The sequence below is a fragment of the Heterodontus francisci genome, chromosome 3 (genome assembly GCF_036365525.1).
Source record: "Heterodontus francisci isolate sHetFra1 chromosome 3, sHetFra1.hap1, whole genome shotgun sequence".
NCBI lineage: Eukaryota > Metazoa > Chordata > Chondrichthyes > Heterodontiformes > Heterodontidae > Heterodontus > Heterodontus francisci.
The window spans coordinates 37,108,580-37,136,573 of NC_090373.1; the positions used below are offsets into that span (position 1 = coordinate 37,108,580).

At 40.1% G+C, this 27,994-nt stretch overlaps 1 protein-coding gene across 1 annotated transcript in view; it reads right to left on the reverse strand.

Annotated features, from left to right (window-relative positions):
* lrrc1 (leucine rich repeat containing 1) overlaps positions 1 to 27,994 on the reverse strand; it is a 190,312-nt gene that overhangs the window by 15,421 nt on the left and 146,897 nt on the right. Inside the window, exons 9-10 of the mRNA XM_068021251.1 lie at positions 27,716 to 27,834; positions 23,242 to 23,325 (exon numbers count right to left, since the gene is read on the reverse strand). Coding sequence (XP_067877352.1) covers positions 23,242 to 23,325; positions 27,716 to 27,834 — 203 coding nt within the window. The remainder of the gene's footprint in view (positions 1 to 23,241; positions 23,326 to 27,715; positions 27,835 to 27,994) is intronic.

Consider the following 27,994-nt stretch of genomic DNA (forward strand, 5'->3'; position numbering starts at 1 on the left):
AGTGGCGAAGTGACAGCTAACCTTGAAAAAAGCTGCCCATAAAGATCTAGTGATCTTTGGGCATGGACTGCCCCTTTCCAGATGTCAGTTTGAATCTGGTGCCAAGTCAAGGGGATCTCCAGCTGTCCAGCAACATTGATATCACCAAGCAGGGTAAACCAGTCAATCACACTGAAGTATTCTCACAAACAGCAAACAAGGAAGTAAAATGCTCTGAATTTTTCACTTTTACTTAAAAACTTTAACAGAGAGCCAAATAAATGATTGGGGATACAAGTGGGATTAAGGTAGCAGCTGAATTTGTTTTATCATTTGACATCCCACAAATATAAAGTTAGTTTTTAAGGGACAGTGAACTGTTCAACAGTAATTATGAACTTAATACGCCATTAAAAACCCAGTTACATCACATTCAACAAGATGCAACTTTTGCAAGAGTTTTTACAACGGTACAAAAAGTGTTAAAGGGCAGGTTTTGTCAGTTCATTGATTTTTACTTGTTTGTAGTCTGGGAGGCTTCAACAGCACACCTGAGGAGAGCCGTAGGATCACTCTCAGCAACTTCTGGATTTCCACATTCCACATCTGCGTGTATGCAGACTCCAGAAGTTACTGTCAGTTTCAGAGAAGTAATAGTGAACGACAACAGTTTCATCATTACCACAACAAAATACGGGCCAACAACGGGACAGATCTTGCTGGAGCAGGGCATTTCTCAGCACGTGTCATTATTTAAGTCTTTTTCTCTGCGCATTTCAACTCAAAACTTACTTTGCAGCTTTAACTTACTGGAAGTACATGCTGATAATGGCACAGTGAGGGCAATGGCGCACTGGGACCTCAGTGAAAAGCAGGACCAGTCTATCTCCTTAACCACTGAGACTTTAGGGTTGAGGAAGAAACATAGGAACAACAGAGAAGGCAACAGGGTGAACTAGATCCAAATCAGTTAGAGAGAAAAACAGAAGAGAGACAAAGATTGAGAGAGAGATTGAGAGAGAGAGAGAGAGATTGAGAGAGAGAGAGAGAGATTGAGAGAGAGAGAGAGAGATTGAGAGAGAGAGAGAGAGATTGAGAGAGAGAGAGAGAGATTGAGAGAGAGAGAGAGAGATTGAGAGAGAGAGAGAGAGATTGAGAGAGAGAGAGAGAGATTGAGAGAGAGAGAGAGAGATTGAGAGAGAGAGAGAGATTGAGAGAGAGAGAGAGATTGAGAGAGAGAGAGAGATTGAGAGAGAGAGAGATTGAGAGAGAGAGAGATTGAGAGAGAGAGAGATTGAGAGAGAGAGATTGAGAGAGATTGAGAGAGAGAGAGATTGAGAGAGAGAGAGAGAGATTGAGAGAGAGAGAGAGAGAGAGAGAGAGAGAGAGATTGAGAGAGAGAGAGAGAGAGAGAGAGATTGAGAGAGAGAGAGAGAGAGAGAGAGAGATTGAGAGAGAGAGAGAGAGAGAGAGATTGAGAGAGAGAGAGAGAGATTGAGAGAGAGAGAGAGAGAGATTGAGAGAGAGAGAGAGAGATTGAGAGAGAGAGAGAGATTGAGAGAGAGAGAGAGAGATTGAGAGAGAGAGAGAGATTGAGAGAGAGATTGAGAGAGAGAGAGAGATTGAGAGAGAGATTGAGAGAGAGATTGAGAGAGAGATTGAGAGAGAGATTGAGAGAGAGATTGAGAGAGAGATTGAGAGAGAGATTGAGAGAGAGATTGAGAGAGAGATTGAGAGAGAGATTGAGAGAGAGATTGAGAGAGAGATTGAGAGAGAGATTGAGAGAGAGATTGAGAGAGAGATTGAGAGAGAGATTGAGAGAGAGATTGAGAGAGAGATTGAGAGAGAGACAAAAAGGAAAAGTAAGAAATTATTTAAATTTAAAACGACTTTTTAAAAATCCAACAATTCATTGGTACAGGAATTTGACCAAATCTCTGTTCAAATCTCTGAGCCACAGAGCTCAATTGACATTGTATTAACAATTAGCATACCATTAAAAAGCCACCGATGCTGTAAAGTTTCAGCCTTCAATTTCAGTGGTGAGTTTAATGCTCCATTGCGTGTAAATCCAGGAAGTTTTTTAAAATATAAAACTTATGAGATGGTGTTCTAGAACAGTATATGTTGAGGAACCAACTGGAGATCGGGCTATTTTTAATCCACTATTGTGTAATGAGAGAGGGCTAATTAATAATCTCACTGTAAAGGAGCCTCTAGGTAAGAGTGACCATAAAATGATGGAATTTTACATTATGTTTGAACGTGATATAATTTAATCCAAAATAGGGTCTGAAATCTAAACAAAGGAAACTATTAATGTATGAGGGGGAAATTGGCTGAGATAGTTAGGGAAACTACATTAAAAGGTATCATGATAGATAAGCAATGGTTAGCATTTAAAGAATCAATACATGGTTTACAACAAATTTACATTCCTTTGAGGCACAAAAACCCAGCAGGAAAAGTGATCCAACCATGGCTAACAAGAGAGCTTAAAGATTGTATTAAATCAAAGGAAGAGGCTTATGAAATTGCCAGAAAAAGTAGCAAGCATGAGGATTGGGAGCTTTTTTAGAATTCAACAAAGGAGGACCAAGAAACTGATAGAGAAAATAGAGTATGAAAGTAAACTAGCGAGAAACATAAAAACGGGTTTTAAAAGCTTCTATAGGTATGCAAAAAAGAAAAGATTAGCAAAGACAAATGTGGACCCATTCCAGGCGGACCCAGGAGAATTTATAATGCGGAATAAAGAAATGGCAGAGAAACTAAACAAATACTTGGTGTCTGTTTTCATGGAGGAAAATACAAAAAACCTCCCAGGAATACTAGAGAACCTAGGGACTAGCGAGAATTAGGAACTGAAAGAAATTAGTATTTGCAAAAACAAAGTACGCTTGAGAAATTAATGGGATGAGAGTTTATAATCCACAGCACCTGATGATCTACATCCTAGAAAACTGAAAGAGGTGGCTGCAGAGAAAGTGCTTATGTTCGTGATCATCTTCTAAAATTCTATAGATTCTGGAATGGTTCCTGCAGATTGGAAGGTAGCAAATTTCAGAAAGGAGGGAGAGAAAATGGGACACTACAAACCTGTTACCTTGACATCAGTAATAGGGAAAATGATGGAATCTATTATAAAGGATGTGATAACTGGATACTTAGGAAAAAAATGGTAAGATTGGGCAGATTCAACATGGACTTACGAAAGGAAAATCATGTTTGACAGAACTGTTGGAGTTTTTCGAAGACAGAACTAGCAGAATAGATTAGGGGAAACCTGTGGATGTGGTGTATTTAGATTTTCAGAAGGCTTTCAATACTGTTATTGAGCAAAATTGGAGCACACAGGATTGGGGGTAATATACTGGCACGGACTGAGAATTGGTTGACGGACCAAATGTAATATTTCCAAGTTTGCTGATGACACAAAACTAGGTGGGAATATGGCATGTGAGGAGGATGCAAAGAGGCTTCAAGGGGATTCAGACAGGCTAAGTGAGTGGGCAAGAACATGGCAGATGGAATATAATGTGAAAAAAATGTGAAGTTATCCACTTGGTAGGAAAAAAAGAAATGCAGAGCATTTCATAAATGATGAGAGATTGGGAAGTGTTGATGTCCAAAGGGACCTGGGTGTCCTTGTTCATAAGTCACTAAAAGGTGCAGCAAGCAATTCAGAAGGCAAATGTATGCTGCCTTTAATGCAAAAGAATTTGAGTACAGGAGTAAAGAGGTCTTGCTGCGATTATATAGTGCCTTGGCGAGACCGGACCCGGAGTATTGTGTACAGTTTTGGACTCCGTATCTCAGGAAGGATAGAGTCATAGAGTTACACAACACAGAAACAGGCCCTTTGGCCCATCGTGAAATACTTGCCATAGAGGGAGTGCAACGAAGGTTCACCAGACTAATCCCCGGGATGGCGGGATTGTCCTAGGAATAGAGATTGATGTGACTGGGCCTATATTCTCTAGACTTTAAAAGAATGAGAGGTGATCTCATTGAAGCATACAAAATTCTTACAGGGCTCAACAGAGTAGATGCAGGAAGGATGTTTCCCTGGCTGGGGAGTCTAGAACCAGGGGTCACAGTCTCAGACTAATGAGTGGGCCATTTAGGACTGAGATGAGGAGGAATTTCTTCACTCAGAGGGTGGTGAATCTTTGGAATTCTCTACCTCAGAGAGCTGTGGAGGCTCAATCATTGAGTATCTTCAAGACAGAGTTCAATAGATTTCTAGATAATAAAGCTATCAAGGGATCTGGCAATAGTGCAGGAAAACAGCATTGAAGTAGAATAACTGCCATGATCCAGTTGAATGGTGCAGCAGGCTTGAGGGGCTGAATGGTCTACTCCTGCTCCTATTTCCTACGTTCCTGTAATAGGAAGGCTCAGGCTAAGAGGTCCTTTGAAACAAACAGAAGGGTGGTGTAAACTGGCCTGTAAATTCTGGAGATTTGCATCTCACAGCCTATCTTTTAATCCCTAGAACTTGCTGGCCAATTTGCATATAATGCCGTACACCATTAAAATGCTATGATTTTTCCAGCAAGATCTGTCCCAATGTAAAGGTGGAGGAGTGTTTTGCAGGTTGGGCGTTGTGGTGGGGGAGTTGTAGTGAGAACAGATTACAATTGCTTCTCCTGTCCCCTTCCCCACGCCAACAATACTCTTCCATTGTATAGGAAAAAAGCCTTGAAACTTGACATTTTCAAATATTTTTGTTTTCTTCCAATGGGCCATTCCATGGCATATCAGAGAGAACCCACTGACTGCAAGGTGATTATAACCTTGAAACTTCATGACAGTTAATTGTCATGTGACCCAGGAAACCAGCTTTATGACCTTACAGCACAAATTCTGGAGGAAATTTGGCACTAAATTATCTGCATACATTACAATTTCTCGGAGATATGCCAAGTGCCGCTGTGTAGCAGTTGCACTAACAACCCAGAGACAAGTTCAAACCTGTAGCAATCTATGAAACTGAATTGAATAAAATCTTGTAATTGATGGGCCATCAGTAGAAAAATGACCGTAAAAGTGGCTGGAATGCTGTAAAAACCCAAATACTTCACCCTTGCCCTTCAAGGAACGATTCCTGTCACCTCAACTGAGGCCAGCCTACACACGGTTCTAGTTCACACTCTATGACTTTTCTAGAGGCCTAATAAAGAAGGACGCCCACCATCACTTTCTCAGGACAACTATGGATATGCAGTAAATATGGACTTGCCAACTTCATCTACATCTAAAAAATAAATGTAGAAAAATTCCTCAGTACAAATAATAAATGTTTAGATTGAGTGAAAGTACTTTTAGGGAGTTGCATTATGTAGGATGAACTGTTATAAAATAAAGGAGAACAAAATGCAATCACTTAAAGTTAACTCATATTGCAGCAGCATTATTCAACTGCATGGCATCGCTCAGAGCCACACAAACAACCCAACTGTTTCAACTTCAGAAGCCACAAACATCAGAAAGCTGAGAAAGTACACTGCGAAACATTTGTTACTTGAATCAACATTTACATTGACTACTTGCAAGAAACAAGGATGGTTAGCTTTAAGGTAATGCAATCATCCACAGTCCAACTAAATCCAACTGAAACTACCGCACACAAATGTAGAATTTGCAAACGCTGTGCTGCCCCATATTGAATTTAAAAACATGACGACAGAAATCCTGTAAAATGAGAGAAGTTCAGAAGCGATTGAGCTTTATAATACTTCCCTGAATCTATCTGGAGTCAAACACTTTTAGAAATACTGTCAGTGATTAACTATAAAAGGCAGATACTTTGAACAGTCCAAGGAAAATTTATCAGCATTCTGAAGTGTCTGTACTTATGTCACTGTCAAAATAATTGCATATTTAACCTTTAAACACAGATGGTGATTTTTTAAAATATTCGTTCATGAGATGTGGGCGTCACTGGCCCAGCTAGCATTTATTGCCCATCCCTAACTGCCCTTGAGAAGGTGGTGGTGAGCTGCTTTCTTGAACCACTGCAGTCCTTGGGGTGCAGGTACACCCACAATGCTGTTAAGGAAGGGAGTTCCAGGATTTTGACCCAGCGACAGTGAAGCAACAGCGACATAGTTCCAAGTCTGGATGGTGTGTGGCTTGGAGGGGAACTTGCAGGTGGTGGTGTTACCATGCATCTGCTGCCCTTCTCATTCTAGGTGGTAGAGGTCACAGGTTTGGAAGGTGCTGTTGAAGGAGCCATAGTGAGTTGCTGCAGTGCATGTTGTAGATGGTGCACACTGCTGCTACTGTTGATGGTGAAGGGAGTGAATTGAAGGTGGTGGATGAGGTGCCAATTAAGTGGGCTGCTTTGTTGAGCTGCTTGAGTGTTATTGGAGCTGCACCCATCCAGGCAAGTGGAGAGTATTCCATCACACTCCTGACTTGTGCTTTGTAGATGGTGGACAGGCATGGGGAGACAGATGAGTTACACACTGCAGAATTCCCAACCTCTGACCTGCTCTTGTAGCCTCAGTACTTAAATGCCTGGTCCAGTTTAGTTTCCGGTCAATGGTAACCCCCAGGATGTTGATATTAGGGGATTCAGCAATGGTAATGCCACTGAAAGTAAAGGGGAGATGGTGAGATTCTCTCTTGTTTAAGATGGCCATTTTCTGGCACATACATGGTACAAATGTTACTTGCCACTTATCAGCCCAAGCCCAGGCAAACATCTGGGAAACAAGTCACCTTACCAACCTCCCAGTTAGAGGGTAGCATGAAAGGAGAAGAAAATAAGACGACAACTGAAATAAGTAAATAGTTATTACAGAATGATTAAATGCGGAGTCAACAAAAATGAGGAGTTGGAATATTCAGTACTGGTAGCTCTCTAAAATGGATACTTCCAACAGTATAGGAAATTTCAAGCCTCTGTTTTCTCTCAGTGGTGGACTGGACTGTAGGAAACCAGGAGTGCAGGACTAGACCAGGAACAATAGTGTGCAGTTAAGTTGAACAGAAAATCACTTCTGACATGCATTGAAATCAAACTCCACCTGACTTTATGTAAGGCTCTTAACCAGGACAAGAAATTCTAAATTCAACATGTTATGAACCCACTGTGGAAAAAAACTTCAAGTAACTAAATGCCTGTATTAATAGAACTGTTTTCATGAATTGAAAGCTAATGATAGATTCATTATGCAAAAAATGTCCAAAATGTATTTTGTTCAAAAATAATACATCAGATCAAAATTAAAAAGCAACTGTTTTCACTTTTATTCCAAAAATATTCATCACTAAATAGAACAGCGTATATTGATTTTTATCCAGAATAATTTTCCGAATATTGTGAAGACAGAAGCCATAGTCTTTGATCCCATCACAAACTCAATTCCCTGTCCACTATTTCCATTACTTTTAACTATGTTAAGCTGAGGAAGACCATTCACAACCTCGGTGTTGTCTTTGACCGTGAGTTAAGTTTCAATCCACACAACCGCACCATCACCAAGACTGCCTACTTCCACGTACATAATATTGCTCAACTCCAACCTGCCCTCAGCTCATGTTCTGCTGAAACCCTCATCCACACCTTTGTTACCTCTAGATTTAAGCATTCCAGTACTCTCCTGCCCACCTTACATCTTATATAAACTTGTGCTCAGCCAAAACCATACGGCCCATTCCTTAACTCACTCCAATCTCAATCACCCAGTCACCCGTGTTTTCCAATCTTCACTGGCTCCCCATCCAACAAGGCCTCAAGTTTAAAATACGCATCCTTGTTTTCAAACCCTCTACGGCCTCACCCCTCCTGATCTGTGTAACCTCCTCCAGACCTACAACCCTCTGACATCTTTGTGCTCCTCCAATTCTGGTCTCCTGCCCATCCCTATTTTAATCGCCACCACTGGCAACCTTTCAACTGCCTTGGCTCTAATCTCTGGAATAAGCTCTTTAAAGCTCTCAGCCCCTCGCTCCTCTTTTAAGATGTTCGTAAAATAAAACACTACCTTTTTGGTCATCTTCTGATTTCTCTTCCTGTGGCTTGGTGTCAAAAAATATCAAAAATGTTTTCTTATTCATATTGCTCCTGTTAAAAGCCTTGGAATGTTTTACTATGTTCAATATGCTATATAAATGTAAGTGGTCATTGTTGTCGTTACCACCGAGGTAGGAGGAGTGCACTGCTTATTCTAGTTCCACTTCTCCACAGGTCAGAACATATATTTAATTTTTATTCCCACTTACCAATACGGTCAATCATAGACTCTTTTTATCCCAGAATAAAATACACCAACCAGGTTTCTTTAATAAACAACAAATTATCAGTTTATTATAAAACAAGTCTGAACCAGTAACGAAGCAAAGCATAAACACACAGATTGAAATATAAAAGTTCCCTTTACCTTAGCCCCACACACATACATACACACCAGTTAACTGAAAAAATAAAGAGATTTACTCTTTAGAGCTGTGTTACAAAAAAAACAAAGAATACGTTGGCCAAAATATTTGCTAATTCTTGAAGAAAAGAAAATATGAAAAGATGTTCTTTTTTGTTTGGCATCCCATATGCGTAGACGACTGTCACTGAAATCTTCCTAAAACAGTTCTTGACAGGAGATGTCGGATATCAGTTTGGGCAGGACTTCCCGGGAAAATGCAGTAACAGGGGTTTCAGGCAGTTTCCTACACTTGTTTCTCAGCTTCTCAAGAAATTGAAAATGGCAGGCTTTTTCAAAGAGCTGGAACAGACTAAGGTGGGGTTTGCTCCCTTGGCAAGTTTTCTGCAACTGCCTTTTCAAAACACTGTCCATATCCCAAATCACTGTCCAAAGCGAAACCAGAAACAATGTCACAAGAGTCAAGCCTCCTGACCCCTATAAATCTTGACCTGTCACTTCCTTGTGAACGTCTTTCCCCAAGTCAAAAACAATCCCTGCTAGGTAATTATTTGAAGACAGGTGTCTTCCAGTAATTGTTTACAATCCACACCTCTCAGTGACCCTAGTAAAATAAAAACATCCATGGACTCCTATTCAGTTTTAAAACAAAAATCTTAAAAATTTAACAAAAAAAAAAGGACGCACTCATAATATTGTTAACCTGGCCATACAATCAAACATCAAGCACAGACACACACCTAACAGTTTCAGCTTCCATTTGCAACAGTAATGCAAACTCAAGTGCACGCCAATTTAAACTAGAGTACAGTTAGTAATTCAAAATGTTGATACAAGGCTTCCATACCTTGAAGACGATTACCCATTTTTATTTCATCAACTACACTTGAATTTTTAATCAAGAAACTATTACTATTCTAATCATACAATCAATTAAAACAATTACATTAACAGAATAGGTACATAATAATATTGATTAGGTACTTAGGAAATTGAGTAAAAAGAATGCTGGGAGCCAATACAGTACAATCCGTTGACACACTAGCCACTTCTGCTCGCCAGCCTATTGATTTTAATTGAGAAGGAAATCACAGTCTGGCAAGCTGCAAAAGCAGAAAACCTATCTATTAAAAACACACACAGCTGGAATGAGAGCAGGAAGAATCAGTTGTTGTGGTCTAGATCAGAACCAGTAAGATAGCGAGAAGCAGGGAGAAGATCCTGCCATGAGAGTACCAGGAGCTCAAGGGTGGTAGACTCTGGATGACTACCCGAGCCACATGCTAATTGGCATAGGATAAACATATCAGGAAAGTAAATGCATGGCTGGAAGAGCGACATGCAAAAGAGGGGTTACATTTCATGGGACAGTGGTATGTGTACTTGGACAGGAAGGGGCTGTACCACTGGGACAGGCTGCTACTAAGTTCCTCGCAGAAAGGATAAATAAGGCTGTAGAAAGGAATTCAAACCAATGCAGGAGAGGCAGGGGTGGGTTCAGGTAGAAAAAACAGCAACCTGATTGATGGGAAATGACAAGTGGTACTCCCAGGCATCTGCGGCCTCACCTTTTACATATTATACAGATACATGCATAATTTAACAAATATATACATATATATTATGTATACATATACGCGCGCACACACACACACACATAGAGCACTGAGTTGGATAAAAGAATAGAGTTGTATACCCAAGTATGCACATGAAATTAAGTTAGAAGACACAATAAGTTGTGCAGATAGGACACGAAGTGGGGCAGGAAGCTACAGAGGGACAAAGACAGATTAAATGACTGGACAACACGGTGGCAAATGACGTTCAATAGTAAATCGGAATATTCTCTTAACGGTGAGAAACTTTGAGTAGAGGAGTAAAGAGATTTGGGCGTCTACATACAAAGATCACTAAAACCTCATGAACAGGTACAAAAAATAATCAAACAGATTACTGGCATTTATCTCAAGGTGGCAGAATATAAAGGAGGAAGTTACATTCAGCTGTACGAAACCTTGGTCAGACTCCAACTGTAGTATTGCTTTCAGTTCTGGCCACTGCACCTCAGGAAGGATATATTTATCTTCTAAGAAGTACAGCATAGACTCACCAGAATTATACCAGAGCTAAGTGTTCAATCAGGAGGACAGGGTACATGGTTTGTTTCTACTGTGCCTACGCACTTTTTTTTTCATGTTTGCGCTTGGGGCCAGGCTGTTCAATTTTCTGTCCATTCACACCCTCTCTGTAATGCTTTGTCTTTCAGCACACAATTAACATACCTTTTGCCTTTGCTCCATGACCTTCTGGTCAGTTATTCTCTGTGACCTTGTCCTATCAACACCTCTTTTGTTATCTCTTGCCCCACCCCCACTTTACTTGCTTAAAACCTTTTACATTTCTAATATTTGCCAGTTCTGATGAACTGGTCACTGACCTGAAACGTCACCTCTCCTTCTCTCTCCACACATGCTGCCAGAACTGCTGAGCATTTCCAGCATTTCTTGTTTTTATTTAGGACAGGGTACATAAACTTGGCTTGTACTGCTTGAGTATAGGTTGTCAAGGGGTGATCCAAAAGCATTTAAAAGGATTTGGTAGATATACAGCAACTATATCCTTTGGTGGGGAATACAAAACAAGTCAACACAATCTTGAAATTAAAACCAGGGCACTCAGAAGTAAAATCAGGAAGCACTTGTTCCCACACAAGTGTATTGGAAATTCAGAACTCTCGTCCCCAAAACTGTGGATTCAATGGGGCAATTTAAATTGTAAAAAGACCAAGAAGGATACAGTTTTGCTAGATAAGGGCATCAAGGGATGTGGATTTAAGGCTGGTGATGGAATCAAGTGACAAATAAATCATGATCTAATTAAAGGGGAGAAAATGCTCAAAGAACTGAATGGCCTACTCCTGTTCCTATGCTATACCACGTGGACTGCAGTGGTTCAAGAAGGCAGCTCACCACCACCTTCTCAAGGGCAATTAAGGATGGGCAACAAATGCTGGCCTTGCCAGTGACACCCACATCCCATGAAAGAATAAAAAAAATGCTCCTGTAAAATAATCACAGGGGGTGATTAACAAGGTAGTAATTACACTGAGCCATTCAAACTCAGGTGAGACAGCAGCCTGGTAACCGCGTACTGATTTCTTGCTCAGCATATCTGAAAGTCACTCATCCGTGGTACCATTCTTGTAAATCTCCTGTGTACCCTCTCTAAGGCCTTCACATCATTCCTAAAGTGTGGTGCTCAGAATTGGACAATACTCCAGCTGAGGCCTAACCAGTGACGCCCACATCCCATGAATGAATTTTAAAAAACTAGCGAGTTATTGAGGCTTATCAAAACTTCCTTGATTTTCTGCTCTTTGTCTCTATTTATAAAGCCAAGGCCAAACCGCCTACTCCTGCATCTGCTTATGTACACTCTCCCAACTTACGATCGATGATTGTGTCACTTAGCACTGTACATATGTTACTGAAACTGATGATTTCAAGGAAAGTAAGTATTTTTAACAGCTTTATCAAGTTGTCGTGCTACATTCAACGATTTGTGTATTTGAACTCCCAGTTCTCTGTTCCTGCACCCCCTGTAAAATTGCACAATTTTTATAGGGAAGTGCAATACCATCATGGGATCAGAGGGCAGTGCACAAACTAGAAAGCCCATCAAAATCCTTGCTAAGATTACTGCCTTATAAAACATGCCTAATAGGGTATGGAAAAAGAAAGCCTTTAAGTTCATTCTTAGTCCTCTCCCCATCACAGCTTCCAAATGTTTCTTAAATCATTCCAGAATTTTTGCCTCTACTACACTAACTATAAACTATGTTGATCCCTTTTTGTCTGGAGAATTTCCAGATACACAGTTCTAAATTTGCCTTCTTCCAGTTTAAACTTGTACCTATGTCCCATCAATACAGTTTAACTTGAAGCAGCAACTCAATTGACCAGTTTTATACTGTTAGTATTATTATTGTGCTTATGTTGCCCATTTTTTTCTTCCCAAGTGTAAAAACTCACACTTAACCATACCAGATTTCATGGGCCAGTGCTTTGCCTATCTATGTATTTTAATCTCACTTTCTGTGGATCATTCATTACCTCTTCAGATTTGACAGACCCACTCCCTTCAGTTTCAACTTCAGATTGCATTTTGTTTTTGAATCCATGTTATTCGCTTAAATTGGCCGTATATTTGAGCACTTAAATATATTCTGAAGTGTGTGGTGTCAGTTCTATTTTGCTTGAGTTCTATTTAAATTTAATTCAATTGCCAGAGACTTTTGAAGCAGAATCCAGCCAGTGCGATCCATTATGTTGTTCATCAATTCTCTTTCCCAGAGGGACATGGATGTTCAGTCGTTAAGTATATTCAAGACAGAGATTACTGGATTTTTGAATACTAAGGGAATCAAGGGATAGTACAGGAAGGTGGAGTTGAGGTAGATGATCAGCCATGAATGGCGAAGCAGGCTCGAAGGGCCAAATCGCCTACTCCTGCACCTGCTTATGTACACTCTCCCAACTTACGATCGATGATTGTGTCACTTAGCACTGTACTGTTGCTGAAACTGATGATTTCAAGGAAAGATGGACAGTAGATACATAGAATGGAAACTTTGTCGAGTTGCGACACAGCGGAATGCACTTCCAGGGCAAGTGATACCATTGAAGATTAGATTGGATAGATGGGTGAAGGAAAAGAGGAGAGAGGATAAAAGAACAGGTAAATGTGATTTTTTTTCCTCTCCTCACCTTCCTGTCACCCAGTCACACCACCTTTGCTTTTTCCTTTCTTGGGTACTTGCCCTTCACCCCAAATCCCTATCACAAACTTCTATTCCTCTGCATTCCTACTTTCCTGCATTGTCGCAGGCATTAATCCACCTTAGTTAATCCCACAGCTACCCTCTGTGCCTCTCTCACCATTCTCTGTAAGGACCAGCAAGGCGTTCATGTGCAGCAACCCCAGTTGTCCTATCCTCCTCTCTAGTCAACCTGCTTGCCCAGTACACCTGCTGGGGACTAATCTCACCAACCTCCTTCCTGTCCCATTCATTCCACTCATCATTAACATCTAGGACGTTGACAGATCAACACCCACGTCCGCATTTTGCTTCAGAATTTCTCTTCGCTAGCCAATGAAATCCTTGCCATCCACAATCTTATTGTGGACAATTGCATCGACATCATGGCTTTGACAAAAACATGGCTCACTGGTTATAAAATCATGCTCTTTACTGAAGCCCATCTTCCTGGCTATACATTCCACCACTTTCCCTGCCCAAGCTACCACAGTGGCGTTGTGGCCTTTTTCACCAAGTCTCACCTTATTCGCGCCGGCTACTCCTCTGCCACTTTCTCCTCCTTGAAGCACCTCATCACTCAATATATTCAGAGCGGAGTTCGACAGACTTTTGATCTACATGGCAGTCCAGGGTTATGGGGGGGTAGCAGGAAAGTGGAGTTGAGGCCACGATCAGATCAGCCATGATCTTACTGAATGGTGGAGCAGGCTCGAGGGGCCGAATGGCCTACTCCTGCTCCTATTTCTTATGCTCTTATGTTCTCCCTTGATACTCTCCTACCTGCTTTCACAGATGACCTTGCCATCTCATGTGGCCTTTCTACTCCTATTGTCTCAAACACAAACAATGTCATCTCTGATCCTATCCTGTACACCTCACCACTCATCTGCCATCCAACACCACACCTGGAAAAATCTCTTCCAAATCACTTGCAATGGCACTTTCAAACTCCGAACCACCTAGGCTTTGGCCCTCCATTTTCAATGGTTCTTCTGCAGCTATTGATTTGCTCAAGTACTCCCTCATCCCCAACTTTGACACTCTTGTCCCCAGTATAACCTTTACTCTCTGCCACACTGGTTGTGCCTTTTGGTACAGTCCCAATCCTTGCTCCTTTAAGTCCAAGGGGTACAGACTTGAATATATCTGACTCAACTGGTGTAGCCATTCATCACCAGCTCCGGTTAGATCAGATCAAGCACCATCAAGCCTCCTGCTCTCCTCTACAAAGACAACTCACTACTCCAGTATTGTGATGCAAAGATAACTCACTTCTTTTTGCCACTACCTACATAGGGCAGAATGAAACAGTAATTTAAAACAGGGTGGTTCCTGTAGATTGGAAGGTCGCAAATGTCACCCCACTATTTAAGCAGGGAGGGAGAGAGAAAACAGGGAATTACAGACCTGCTTGCCTTACATCAGTCATTGGGAAAATGCTAGAATATATTATAAAGGATGTAAATGGACACTTGGATAATAATGATCTGATTGGACACAGTCAAAATGGATTTATGAATGGGAAATCATGTTTGACGAAGCTGTTGGAGATTTTTGAGGATGTTACTAACAGAATTGATAAAGGGGAGTCAGTCAGTGGATGTGGTATACTTGGATTTTCAAAAGGCCTTTGATAAATTCCCCCACATGAGGTTGGTTAGCAAAATTAAAGCACATGGGACAGGAGGTAATATACTGGCATGAATTAAGGATGTGCAGAGTACTTCGAAAATGGTAAGAGATTAGAAAGTGTAGATGTACAAAGGGACCTGGGTGTCCCTGTCAATAAGTCACTGAAAGCTAACATGCAGGTGCAGCAAGCAATTCAGGCTAATGGTGTGTTAGCCTTTATCGCAAAAGAATGAATACAGGAGTAGTGAAGTCTTGCTTCAATTGCAAGGAACCTTGGATAGACCGCACCTGGAGTACTGTGTGCAGTTTTGGTCCCCTTACCTTAGGAAGGATATTATTGCCATAGAGGGAGTGCAACTAAGGTTCACCAGACTTGTTCCCGGGTTGGCAGGACTGTTCCATGGAGAGAGATTGGGGAAACTAGGCCTGTATTCTCTAGAGTTTCGAAGAATGAGAGGTGATCTCATTGAAACCTATAAAATACTTAAAGGGATAGACAGGGTAGATGCAGCTAAGACGTTTCCCCTGGTTGGGGAGTCTAGAACCAGGGGACACAACTTCAAAATAGGGGGAAAGTCATTTACCAGCGATGAGGAGAAATTTCTTTACGCAGATGGTTGTGAATCTTTGGAATTCTCTACCCCAGAGGGCTGTGGAAGCTCAGACATTGAGTATGTTTAAAGCAGAAATTGACAGGATGACATAGATGGGCTGGTAAGATGGGCCTCTGTGGCAAATGGAATTTAATTCCGAGAAGTGTGAGGTGATGCATTTTGGGAGGACTAACAAGACAAGGGAATATACAATGGATGGTAGGACCCTAGGAAGTACAGAGGGTCAGAGGGACCTTGGTGTACTTGTCCATAGTTCACTGAAGGCTGCAGCACAGGTAAATAAGGTGGTTAGGAAAGCATATGGGATACTTGCCTTTATTAGCTGAGGCATAGAATATAAGAGCAGGGAGGTTAGGATGGAGCTGTATAAAATGCTAGTTAGGCCACAGCTGGAGTACTGGGTACAGTTCTGGGCACCACACTATAGGAAGGATGTGATTGCACTGGAGAGGGTGCAAAGGAGATTCACCAGGATGTTGCCTGGGCTGGAGCATTTCAGCAATGAAGACAGGCTGAAAAGGCTGGGATTGTTTTCCCTCGAGCAGAGAAGGCCGAGGGGAGATATGATTGAGGTATACAAAATTATGAGGGGCATAGATAGGTTAGATAGGAAGAAACTTTTTCCCTTAGCGGAGGGGTCAATAACCAGGGGGCATAGATTTAAGGTAAGGTGCAGGAGGTTTAGAGGGGATTTGAGGAAAAAAAATTTCACCCAGAGGGTGGTTGGAATCTGGAACGCATTGCCTGAAGAGGTGGTAGAGGCAGGAACCCTCACAACATTTAAGCAGTATTTAGATGAGCACTCGAAATGCCATAGCATACAAGGCTACGGGCCAAGTGCTGGAAAATGGGATTAGAATAGTTGGGTGCTTGATGGCCAGCACAGACACGATGGGCCGAAGGGCCTGTTTCTGTGCTGTATAACTCTATAACTCTGACAGATTTCTAAATACAAATGACATAAGGGGATAAGAGGATAGTGTGGGGAAAAAGGCATTGAAGTGGATGATTAGCCATGATCATACTGAATGGCGGAGCAGGCACGATGGGCTGAATGACCTACTCCTGCTCCTATGTTCCTAGAACAAACATTAGCTTCACTTAAAACTCTCTAAACCAGTTCCAACATGTCAAATGTTTAAGGCTTTCCTGGGTTGTGGATGAGCAAGTTATTGAGTGCCATGAATAAATGCATCTAGACTTGAAGAAACAAACAGGAATTTACATTTATAAATCCATTCAAGCATGCATTCACATCTCATCAACTTAGTAATGGATCATGGCAAAAATGCAGCTGTCTCACACATTCTTCCTTCAAACCACCACCCTAGCTCACAGCTAGAAAACCCAATATTTACTTTTATCCCAGTCTGATTTCTCACATTAAGGCACAACCTGAGCAGACAATGTACTGAACAAAACAACAGATTACTCATTCTTCATACCAATGTCTCATGGAATATCCAATACAAAAATCCCACAACTTAAATTTGGAATAATACTTTCAGAACATGGAAATAGGAAAGGCCATTCAGCACCTCGAGACTGTTGTTTCATTCATCTAGATCATGGCTGATCTATATCTGACCTCCATCTACCCTCCTCGGTTCCATAACCCTTGCCTAATAATCCATTGATCTCGGTTTTGAAATTTTCAATTAATCTCTGATCATAGAAGAGTCGCCTCAACAACTTTTTGGAGGAAAGTGTGTTCCAGGTTTCTACGACTGTGTGAAGAAGTGCTTCCTGACATCACCCCTTAACAGCCGAGCTTGAATTTATCTTGGACTCCCCCACCTGAGGAAATAGTTTCTTTTTATCTACCCCAGCTACTCCTTTAATTATCAGAGACACCTCAATTAGATCCCCCCTTAATCTTCTATATGCAAGGGAGTACAAGCCTACATACTATACAACCTGCCTTCAAAATTTAACACTTTTAATCCCAGTATATTTTAGTGAATCTGCAATGCATCCCTTCTAAGGCCTGAGGTGCGGTGACCAGAACTAAACAGATGATTTGAGATGGGATCTCACCAAAGCTCTGGACAATTGTAACATGACTTCCATCCCTTTGTATTCCAGCCCTCTTAAGATAAAGTTTACATGATATGAATGTTTTGTTATTTTAATCTGAAACATTCAGTGAAACAGCAGTCTAGAATATAACCACCATGCAGAAATTTGATGCTCAAGCTAGTAACCATTTTTCATGAATGAAATTAAAACAAATTAAAATATCAGTAATCAAATGTAGTTGTACCTTAAGTCAGTAATACTATATGTATTTGACATGAATCTACATAGGAAGTTATTTAACATCATCTCTGTATTGACTGAATATATGTCAGAATATCAAATGTCTTTGTTTCTAACTTTGTGAAGGCCAAAAGGCCATTAATGACCAGAACCTCTCCACACAAGTGAAACTACTGAGCAGATAATAGTCAAGCAGGTTAACTAATAATGTTAAGACCATTCTTCCCATTCCTACAGGATTTAATACGTTAGTAATACATCATTAAGTATATTAGTATTCAATCACAAACGCAGACACAAATGCAACGGCCAAAAAATGTGAACGTTTTCCACTTAAAATGACTAAAGTTATAGATTTAATTTGTATAGATGTTGTGTTGAAATATCTAACATGAAAGTGAAATGGTTAGAGCTCTCTGCTGGTAGTAGAGATAGGCACAATTCAGGAAAATGCATCAACTTACAACAACCTGCATTTAAATAGCATCTTTAACATAGTAACATGTTCCATAGTGCTTCAATGGAGCATTATCAAACAAAATTTGACACAGAGCTACACAAAGAGATGTTAGGTCAGATGGCCAAAAGCTTCGTCAAAGAGGTAGGTTTTAGGGAGCATCTTAGACGAGGAGAGTTTGAGAGACTAACCGACTTAGGCAAGGGAACTCCAGAGGTTCTGCCCTAGGCAGCTGAAGGTAGGTAAAAGGCTATGACACAAAAATGTTGTAGAAAGCACATTATCGCTCACAACTCTGTCCTTCAGAGTTCAACAATTTTCATGGACATGGTGGAAATGGGGTTGCAGTTATTTACAATGGCCCACTTGACATTTCACTTAAGTTTCTCCAATACTACTATTGCTTAAGGTAAGGTCCAACAAAAGGTCACCTGGCATCCTGATTATGCCTAAAATGTTGCAGGTACCCTCTAATAACCTCAAGAGGTTCAGACATTTTCCAAACAACACCAAACAGCAATCTTGCTTTAAAGCAGACGCCAAACAGCCACAATGAGCCAAACATTCCAGATCTCTTGATAAATTTCTGAGTTGGCAGTGCAACATGTTCACCCTGCACTACCTGCTTGCCTTTCACCTACTTGCAGGATTCCTATGGTTGAGCTGCTCAAAGATCAGTGATTTTAACACATTCAGTCGGGTGAAAGCGACCACAAACCTCCCCACAATGCTAACATTTCTGATTACACTTCTCACATTTTTGCTTCCACTGTCAGTTCTAAAGTTTAGGCAAACATTAAAATAAATTGTTTCATAAAAACAGTCTTATCACTGCACAAGATCTGCTTTAATTATCTGGGAGGTTACAATGAACGCCTTTCTCACCATCCATTCGTCTTATTATCCAAGACTGGTTTTGTTGGGAAAATGCAGAAACTTTTTTTTTCAGTAATTCAAAATGAGGAAAACCTGCAACTGAAACCTCTTAATAGCTCATAACATTTAACTGTCTGAAGTAAAACAGCTATAAAACAGCTCACATCATCTCAAACTGCATTTGAAAGAACAAGCTTCAGAAACCTTCTCATGGGCTTGACCATAAAAATGCACTTGGATGTCTTAAGAACATACTGCAGTGATTCCAAAATTAGGTTGTCATTTTTTTCCTGATAAGCTAGGTTGCAAAACTGAACTGGAGATAAAGGTACTTTAAAACTGCTTGAAACAAATAAAATCCATACTTGACGGTTTAGCAAGTTAATTACAAGGAAATGGGTCTAAAACAACATTTATTTTATTTCTGAATTTGGGAGACATCTGCTCGAATGGAACTGCATTTTTAAAGCTATAATAATGCTCCTCTCATTTTTTTCATTTTTGTACTTCATCACTACTTAAAATAAACACAATTTAGAGCAGGAAATAAGTCTTGCTGTATGTTAGGACCTCTCAAGGGTAAAGCTGGTTTCATACACAAATGGGTGATTGGAACCTGTGGTCTAACTGAACCTTGTATGGTTCACAAATACACTAAGTACCAGTCTCTGAACTAATATCTTCAATAAGAGCATTGCTAGTGGACGCCACTGATAGGTTACATTGCCCCCGCTCTGCAATCAAGGGAAACCAGAGACCTGTGCAGGCGTATTTAAATACATACAGAGCTGTGTCTGCGGGCCTTCAATTGGTGGTAACATTTCTCATGTAAGCAGTTAACCACAAAGTCAGCTCTTTTGAAACATTAGGAATATAAAGGTGGTCCCAGAGGACTGTCTGGATTATTTCTTTGCAACTTTAAAGTTGTTTTGGTTGATTACATTGCAACAGGCATGGAGAAAGTAGCATGTAGACTACCTTCTCTATATGGCTTGAGATCTGACCCAAAACAAAGTATTCATCGTCTTTCATTAAGATGAAAAATGCTTTGCAGTGACACGAGATCTACAGTATCATACGCAGATGGCAGATTGCAGCTTGTGGTCAAAATCAAAACCACAAAGTAAAGCTGCACTTTAAAAAAAAATGCAAAAATGTTCCACTGTGCTACCTCAGGAATGAAGTAGCCTGTAAAAAGAAAAATGAGACACGAAAGCTTCAGTTCAGATGCAATGAAGAAAACACTGTTGGACAGAAAATTAGACTGGAAGATAGAAGATATATGAATGAGCAAAACTGGACAGTTTAACCTACACAAACCACAAGATTAAACCTCAAGTCACTACTAGCTACTTAAACAGTTGCACAGAAACACACACACACATTTATACAGATATCAAATATTTTTTTAAAAACCATGTGGTAGAGAAAATGAGCACAGCACAAGTGAAAAGTGAGAAAATTTCCAATAATACATCACATAATGTTTCACTTGACATAACACAGTATTGACTTATCTCCCACATAACTAATGTTTTAGTTGTATACATTTTAGAGAGATCACATGATCTGAGTGGGTTATAAATGCCCAAGTTTACATGTTTTAGACATGCAATTTAAACCTGGAGAGTTACAATCTTAAAAACACTCTAAACTGGAAGGATATTTTACCATTTCCTCCTTCATCCATTTGAATTTTCATTGCTGCAGTTCACCTACTAATACCACCACCAATATTCCTCATCATTGCCGTTATGACTATTGGGAGTTACAATGGGAATTTGTGCCATAAACAGAGGGTTTACCATCTGGAAGCTAAGCTTCCTAATAAGGAAAGCTAACAGGAAAATTATTTTTAAACAATAAAATCAGAACTTTCCAAGAATATTTCATAAACTTCCCTACATTATTTACGACTCACTGCCTTGACACTAAAGGGTGATCTCCAGTGTTCACTTGCTGCAACCCAATTACAAAAATTGTCTAATGATGCTGGAAGTTAATATCCCATAAATTTACATAATATCTGCATTCGCCTGAAGTACAACCATCAAAAAACACAATTGCTTTTGCATGCTCATGCTATTTCAGTCAAACATTCAGTTTTATTAATCGTTCAAAGCGAACAATTCAAAAAGGACATAAATGCAATGCATGAAGTCTAGCAATCACAAAGCAAACAAAACTCCCAAACTAGAATACAGCATTTCATGATTGCGTGCAATTGCAGATGAACTTCACATACCAGCATACTCGCAGATTTACATTTCTACTTCACTCATTTCCCAAGCAGCGAACGCTCACAGGAAGTAAAAAAAACATGAAAACATTAAGCTTTCAAATCCTCAGACGGCACTTTTCTACTGCAATTAGGCCAAGTCACTGTTGACAATATTTAACCTAGTCAGGTTTTTCTCCTGCAGTTGTAAACTAAGTCCCTCCTATGCTGAACTGCCAACAAGACTTAATTGTATTTTAAGTTGGTAGAATTTTCAAGTTTTAACATGCTTAAAGAACGAAATAGTAATTTTGAAAGAAAAATGTTTATCAGGGATCTTTGTAATATCACCTTGAGCGCTGACTCAATGGGATGCCATTAACTTGCTTTGCCATATAAAGTGATCAAGCTCACTTGTACCAGAAAGTATACCAAATTGAATAAATATTACATTAGCAAAGGTACGCTGGTTTTTGTATTTAATAGAAGTGTGACATTTACTTCAAATTGCATGGGAAATAGCTGAACCCGTCCTACCTCCTTAATTAAACCCATCTCACTTAATCTGAATTACAATGCAAACAAACCAAGTGTCAGCATGCTTTTCTAAAAATTACATCAACATGCTAGTTTTACAAGGCGACAGTACTGCATTACAGCTAATATGTATTACAAACCAGGCTGCTGCACCAACAGACTCAGTTCCCGAGGCAGCACATTCCCAACTCTGAAAATAGTTTCAGATAGTATGCAGAGGCAAGATATGCCTTCATATGGCCAGGGAGGGTAGAAAGCAAGAAGAGTATGGGAAAGAAGGGAAGACACTGACCAGGTTACTTTGGATCTCATTTCTGTACACAGCACTTGGTTTTAAAGTGGTCAGGTGAGAATAGGGGGAGGTGGTGGTGTAGTGGTAATGTCACTGGACTAGTAATCCAGAGGCCCAGCTAGTGATCTGGGGACATGGGTTCAAATCCCACCATGGAAATGAATAAATCTGGAATTTTAAAAAAGCTAGTCGAATGGTGACCATGAAACTGTTGTTGATTATTGTAAAAACCCATCTGGTTCAGATAGGAAGGAAATCTGCAGTCCTTACCTGGTCTGGCCTACATGCAACTCCATGTGGTTGACTTTGAAATGGTCTAGCAAGCCACAAAGTTGAAGGGGGGTAATTTGGGATGGGCAATAAATGCTGGCCAAGCCAGCGATGCCCATATCCCAAGAACAACAAAAAGACTTTAAAAAAATGTAACAATGGAAGATATTGGATTTTAACTGGGCTAAGGGAAATAGAATAGCTAATGGGAAATATCCCACATCTTCTAATTGCAGGTGACTACCTTAAGCACTGGAGTGACATCATTTGCACTGAAGTCATATGCACATGCAAAACTTGCACAGCAGATTTTACAGTACATTAGAAATGCCTTTTATTTTGAATCATGCCTTAAACATTCAAACATTTCGAAGCATTACATTTTGTGCATCTTGGCTAATTTACAGAAAAATGGATTTTCTTACATCATAAGTCAGTAAAGTTTCCAGTGATTCAGTTATAATTTCAACACACAAAATAAAATATTTTTAAATACAAACATCATTTAAATGACTTCTTCTTTAATAATAGTCCAAGTAATAGTGCACAATGTACATGGGTATGAGAGGTTACTTAGGAAAGGCCTAGAGAATTTGAACTTGATTAGTTTTCAGAAAACCCTGATTGGTTCTCACTCTGGAAAATTAATCGTTCCAAGACTGAACCTGACCTGTGCCAATAACTATATAAAATATTGGATTCCGTAGCTGCAATGAGAAATTCCTCTCTTCACCAAGAGATGTCTAAAGGTGTCTAAGAGAAGTTGAGTGTGATCCTAGTGATTGGTGCAAGCACACTTAAACAAACTGCACCATCTGCACATTCAAGAAGCACAAATGGAGATGATTTTTAAACACCAGCTTCATCGATTCAAAACAAAGAAATCACATTGCCTTACCTCTTTAGGAATTGAAGTCAATCTATTTCTGTCCACATTAAAATTTGTCAGCTTCCGCAACTTTCCAATACTCCTGGGCAAACTCTTAAGAAAAAAAGTTTCCAGTTGTTATGGAATACATCCAAAATCTGTCCAGTTCATAACGTTCTTCCAATATTAAAAAGGATTTTCCAACTATAAAAAGTTCCTATATCCTTATCTATACAAACACTGGAAGTACAAATAATCTGAAGAAAAATATACAGTTAGAAGTTGAATGATTTCTGTTGATTTATACAACATATATATTCTCTTGGATATAAATACTTCCTTTCACTATTGATATTACGGTGGTCTCACCAGCTCAGAAATCATCAGTTTGTGCTCATCTCATTCTTAACTAAATATTTCAAGTTCAAACCAACATTAAACTGGACGCTTGGTCCCAAGTTATGTGGATTGCGGTTCACATGGTTATTTTACTTTACAACTCTTTACCAACAACAAAGTAGAAAATTGAAATTAAACTATGCAGCTAACAGTTTTCTCAGTTTAAAAAATGCAATTCAAGTCAAAGCACTGTCCAAAACACTAGGTTGTTAATTGTGGAGTCATAGAGTCAAACAACATTTTTCAGGCAAGTATTGGGGTATCAAATGGAAAGTTGGAATCCCGAAGTCCTGGGACAGCAATACAGGAAATATGGTCAGGAAGGTACAACTTTGTAAAGTTGTGAAACGCAAAAACTGTCATGTTAACAGGGATTTAGAACCACCACTGATTAGTCCATTGTTAGAGTAAGGGTGCAGGCCTCAACAGCAAAGTCAGTAATCAGAAGACACCTATTTTCCCAATGCAAGACCCCTTAGTTTCATAATGTCCATCTACTTTTCCAAAATGTAATGCACATCTGATGACTTCCACTGCCCAAATCATTAAATGTTAAAATGAAAGCTACCTGTTATGACCTATACAAGATCTGAGGAAGGCCTCCACCGAGGTTACAGACATCAGTCACATTAAATGGCTCTGTGTATTTGGAATTTTCGTCTAATCTAATAATGCACTCAAACAATTAGCTACGTTCTTTTTCTTCATTCTATTATCTCCCCCTTTCCCCATGGGGGTGATGAGGCTGGAGAGTTGGGCGACGTGGACAGTTATATTCCAAAATGTCCGTCAATAGATAAGGAAGCTTCAAGGTGTATTCTTGGGTTTCCACTGGATGTCGGACTCTGAGCTGCCCTAATATGCCCAGGAGCATAGCTCTTATTGGTTCCGCCACATCACAGGGCTATTCAGGAATTCTGGCAGGTCAATTAAACAGTGTCTGAGTGTACAGGAAACCAGTCTGGTTCTGGTATAGAATCTACCATTGAACATAGGAAAGGGCTCAGTTCCATTTTCCAACATGGTAGCCACAAAACATGGATACATGATGTGTGGTTTCAAGCCTAGCCTCCAAATAACTCTTTCCAAAAGACGTTAGGTCAAATCCCAGAACTTTCACATCATCCGTAGGAGAGACATAAACCTTCAGAAATAGATCTTAAGCAGGACAACTTGTGATGGAGCTATTACATTGATATTCTAGATGTTAAATGTAATGTCACATATCAGCCTTATTTGTCACCAACTAATTAATCCATTTCCTTGTTGCTGAACTCTCAGCACAAAGGAAGCGTCACTATCTCGGCATCGCTCAAAACATAAAACATTCGAGTTGTCAGCACCTGCAGTGCTAGCAGTCTCCTCAGCATCAGTCGGCAATGAGACTGGACATGGCCGGATTTCTTTGGCTTACTAAGCTCATCTACCTCACTATGAATAATTTTGAAAATAAGGAGCAATGATTCTTTACAAGTGGATTTAAAGCAACTGTGGCAAATTGGGCATCATGTTTCAGTGACAGTTATACAACAATCACAAGGACATTAACAATGGTGAATCGCCAACATCATTTTGCACAGAATCTAAAGCTTTTAGCAGGTTTTGAAACCAGTTATTTATGCAAGAGTCAATGTGGAGTGTAAAATTTCAATTTGTGCCCCACGTATGTGAATATTTGTTTTTGGCTGACTTGCTTCCTTTCTGATACCCCAAGGAGCACAACATTACTTTATAGTGCTACGGAAAGAGCATTGCTTCCTTTTTTGTCTGCTTGGCCCGAAGCGGACAGCCTAGTAAGATACTACCTAGTACCAATAGGCACCTTAGATTTCTGGGACAACTTAAAAAGGAAAGGAAAACTCATAGGCCCAATTAATTAACATAATGTTTGATACATTATCGAATCTGACCTGAAGGGGCTGGGGACTCTGTCCCAAACCTTTGGCAAAAAGAGAGGCAACACAAACAGCAAAGAACATTGAGCTGGGGAAAAAATAAATTGCTGCAATAGTGCTAGGGCTTTATATAAACTTAGAAGGAATAGAAAGCCATCTACAACAATGCCCATCTACCATGTTACGATGCACTTTCAAGTGCATCCTCAACATGATTTCCCAGAATCTATCAGCCTAGGCTAAAAGCCCTATCATGTGTAGCAAATGGACTATTCTAGTTAAATGAAAATTGGCAAATAAAAAACAATTGCACGATTTGTACTGCATGAAATGTTAAGTATTTAACAGTATGCACTGGAGTAGCAAGATTTGAATATAAACCAAGAAGCGTTAATGGGGTCGAACAAGTCCAGTGAACTAGAGACCAGTTAGCTTAATGTCAGTGGTAGGAAAGATAGTGGAATCTTTTCTCAAAGAAGGAACAGAAAAACATCCAGAAGCTGAAAATATAATAAAGAGTTGTCAATGCAGATTTCCACAGTGAGGGTCATGCTTTACTGGGTTTCTTTAAGTAACAGGAAGGGCAGATAAGGCTAATGCAGTAGATGAACTACATTTAGATTTTCAAACGGCCTTTGATAAGGTAGACTCATGACCGAGGTCAGAACATGTAGAGCCAGGGGGCAAGGAGCAGAATGGAAGGTGACCTGGCTACAAAATAGAAAAGATTAGGGTTAAGCGTAGCTACTCAGACTGGCAAAATGTGGGAGGTGCTCCACAGGAATCAAACTGGGACACTGTTGTTTCGAATTTACATAAATGAGTTGGACTCGGGAGTCAGAAGTACAATTTCAAAATTTGCAGACACCAAAATGGGAGGTGTAGTTAATACAAAAAAATGAGACAAATTACAGGAAGATATTAATAAATGTGTAGAATGGGTGTGCAATTAGCAAACGAATTTCAATATAGAAAGGTGTGAGGTAGTGCATTTTCATAGGAAGAACAAGGCAAATATGCTTGGATAATAAGTGTCTAAATGGGGTAGATAAGCCAAGGGATCTAGGGGTACATATATTCAAACCACTAAAAATAGTGATGTCAATAAGGCCATTAAAAAATAAAGTGTGAGGGTTCATTTATAGAGGAACTGAATTGAAATCAAAGAAGTTATGTTAAACTTGCATATAACCATGGTTAGACCACACTTGAAGTTACTGTACACAATTGGGGCGGCGCAGTGGTTAGCACTCACAGCTCCAGAGACCTGGGTTCGATTCTGGGTACTGCCTGTACGGAGTTTGCAAGTTCTCCCTGTGACGGCGTGGGTTTTCGCCGGGTGCTCCGGTTTCCTCCCACAGCCAAGTCTTGCAGGTTGATCGGTAAATTGGCCATTGTAAATTGCCCCTAGTGTAGATAGGTGGTAGGGAATATGGGATTACTGTAGGGTTAGTATAAATGGGTGGTTGTTGGTCGGCACAGACTCGGTGGGCCGAAGGGCCTGTTTCAGTGCTGTATCTCTAAATTTAAAAAATATTTAAAAAATTCTGGTCTCCATATTATAAAAATATGTAGAGGTACTGGAGAAGAAACAAAGAATATTCACCAGAACACAGAGGAGATACTTATCAGGGAATGCTGAACAGGCTGGGGCTCTTTCATCTAGAAAAGAGACGGCTGAAGGGTGACCTGAATAAAATAATGAAAGGGGTTGATGGGGTAGACAGAGAAAATGTTCCCACTTGCAACAGAATCCAAAACTAGAGGTCATAAATACAAGATAGCTGCTAATAAATCCAACAGGGAATTCAGGGTTAAAACCTCTTTACTCAAAGAGTGGCAAGAATGTGGAATGCGCCACCACAAAGAGTAGTTGAGGCAAATAGCATAGATGTACTTTAACAGGAAGCTGGATAAGCACGAGGAATAAAAGGTTATGCTGATAGGGTCAGATGAAGTAGGGTGGGAGGAGACTCATGTGGAGAATAAAGACTGACACAGACCATTTGGGCTGAATGGTCTGTTTCTATGCCCTACGGTCAATGTAACTTAATGTTGCAAAACCACATTACACCAACAACATTCTCAAAGTCATTTTGCCTCAACTGAACTAGGGAGATGAAAGATGAGAGAAGACTGAGACAGACACAGAGTTTAATCTGATGTTGCTGATGCTTGTGCAGCAAGAATTTTTAAATGGAAATACTGACCACCAGTTGATTTTCTGTGAGTACAAGCTCCGTAAGGTGTCCACATTCGCCAACAGTATCTGTCAACTGAACCAAACGATTTTGATCGAGCTTTAAAATGGAAAGCTGCTTGAGTTTTCCTTCAAGAAGAGGAGAGAGAAAATAATGAGAAAGGAAACTTCTGCATGATAATTTATTAAGCAGTTATTTTACATATTACATTTTACAGGGGGAGGCAGTGGCGTAATGGGAATGTTACTGGACTAGTAATCCAGAGCCCAGGCTAATACTCTGGGGTCA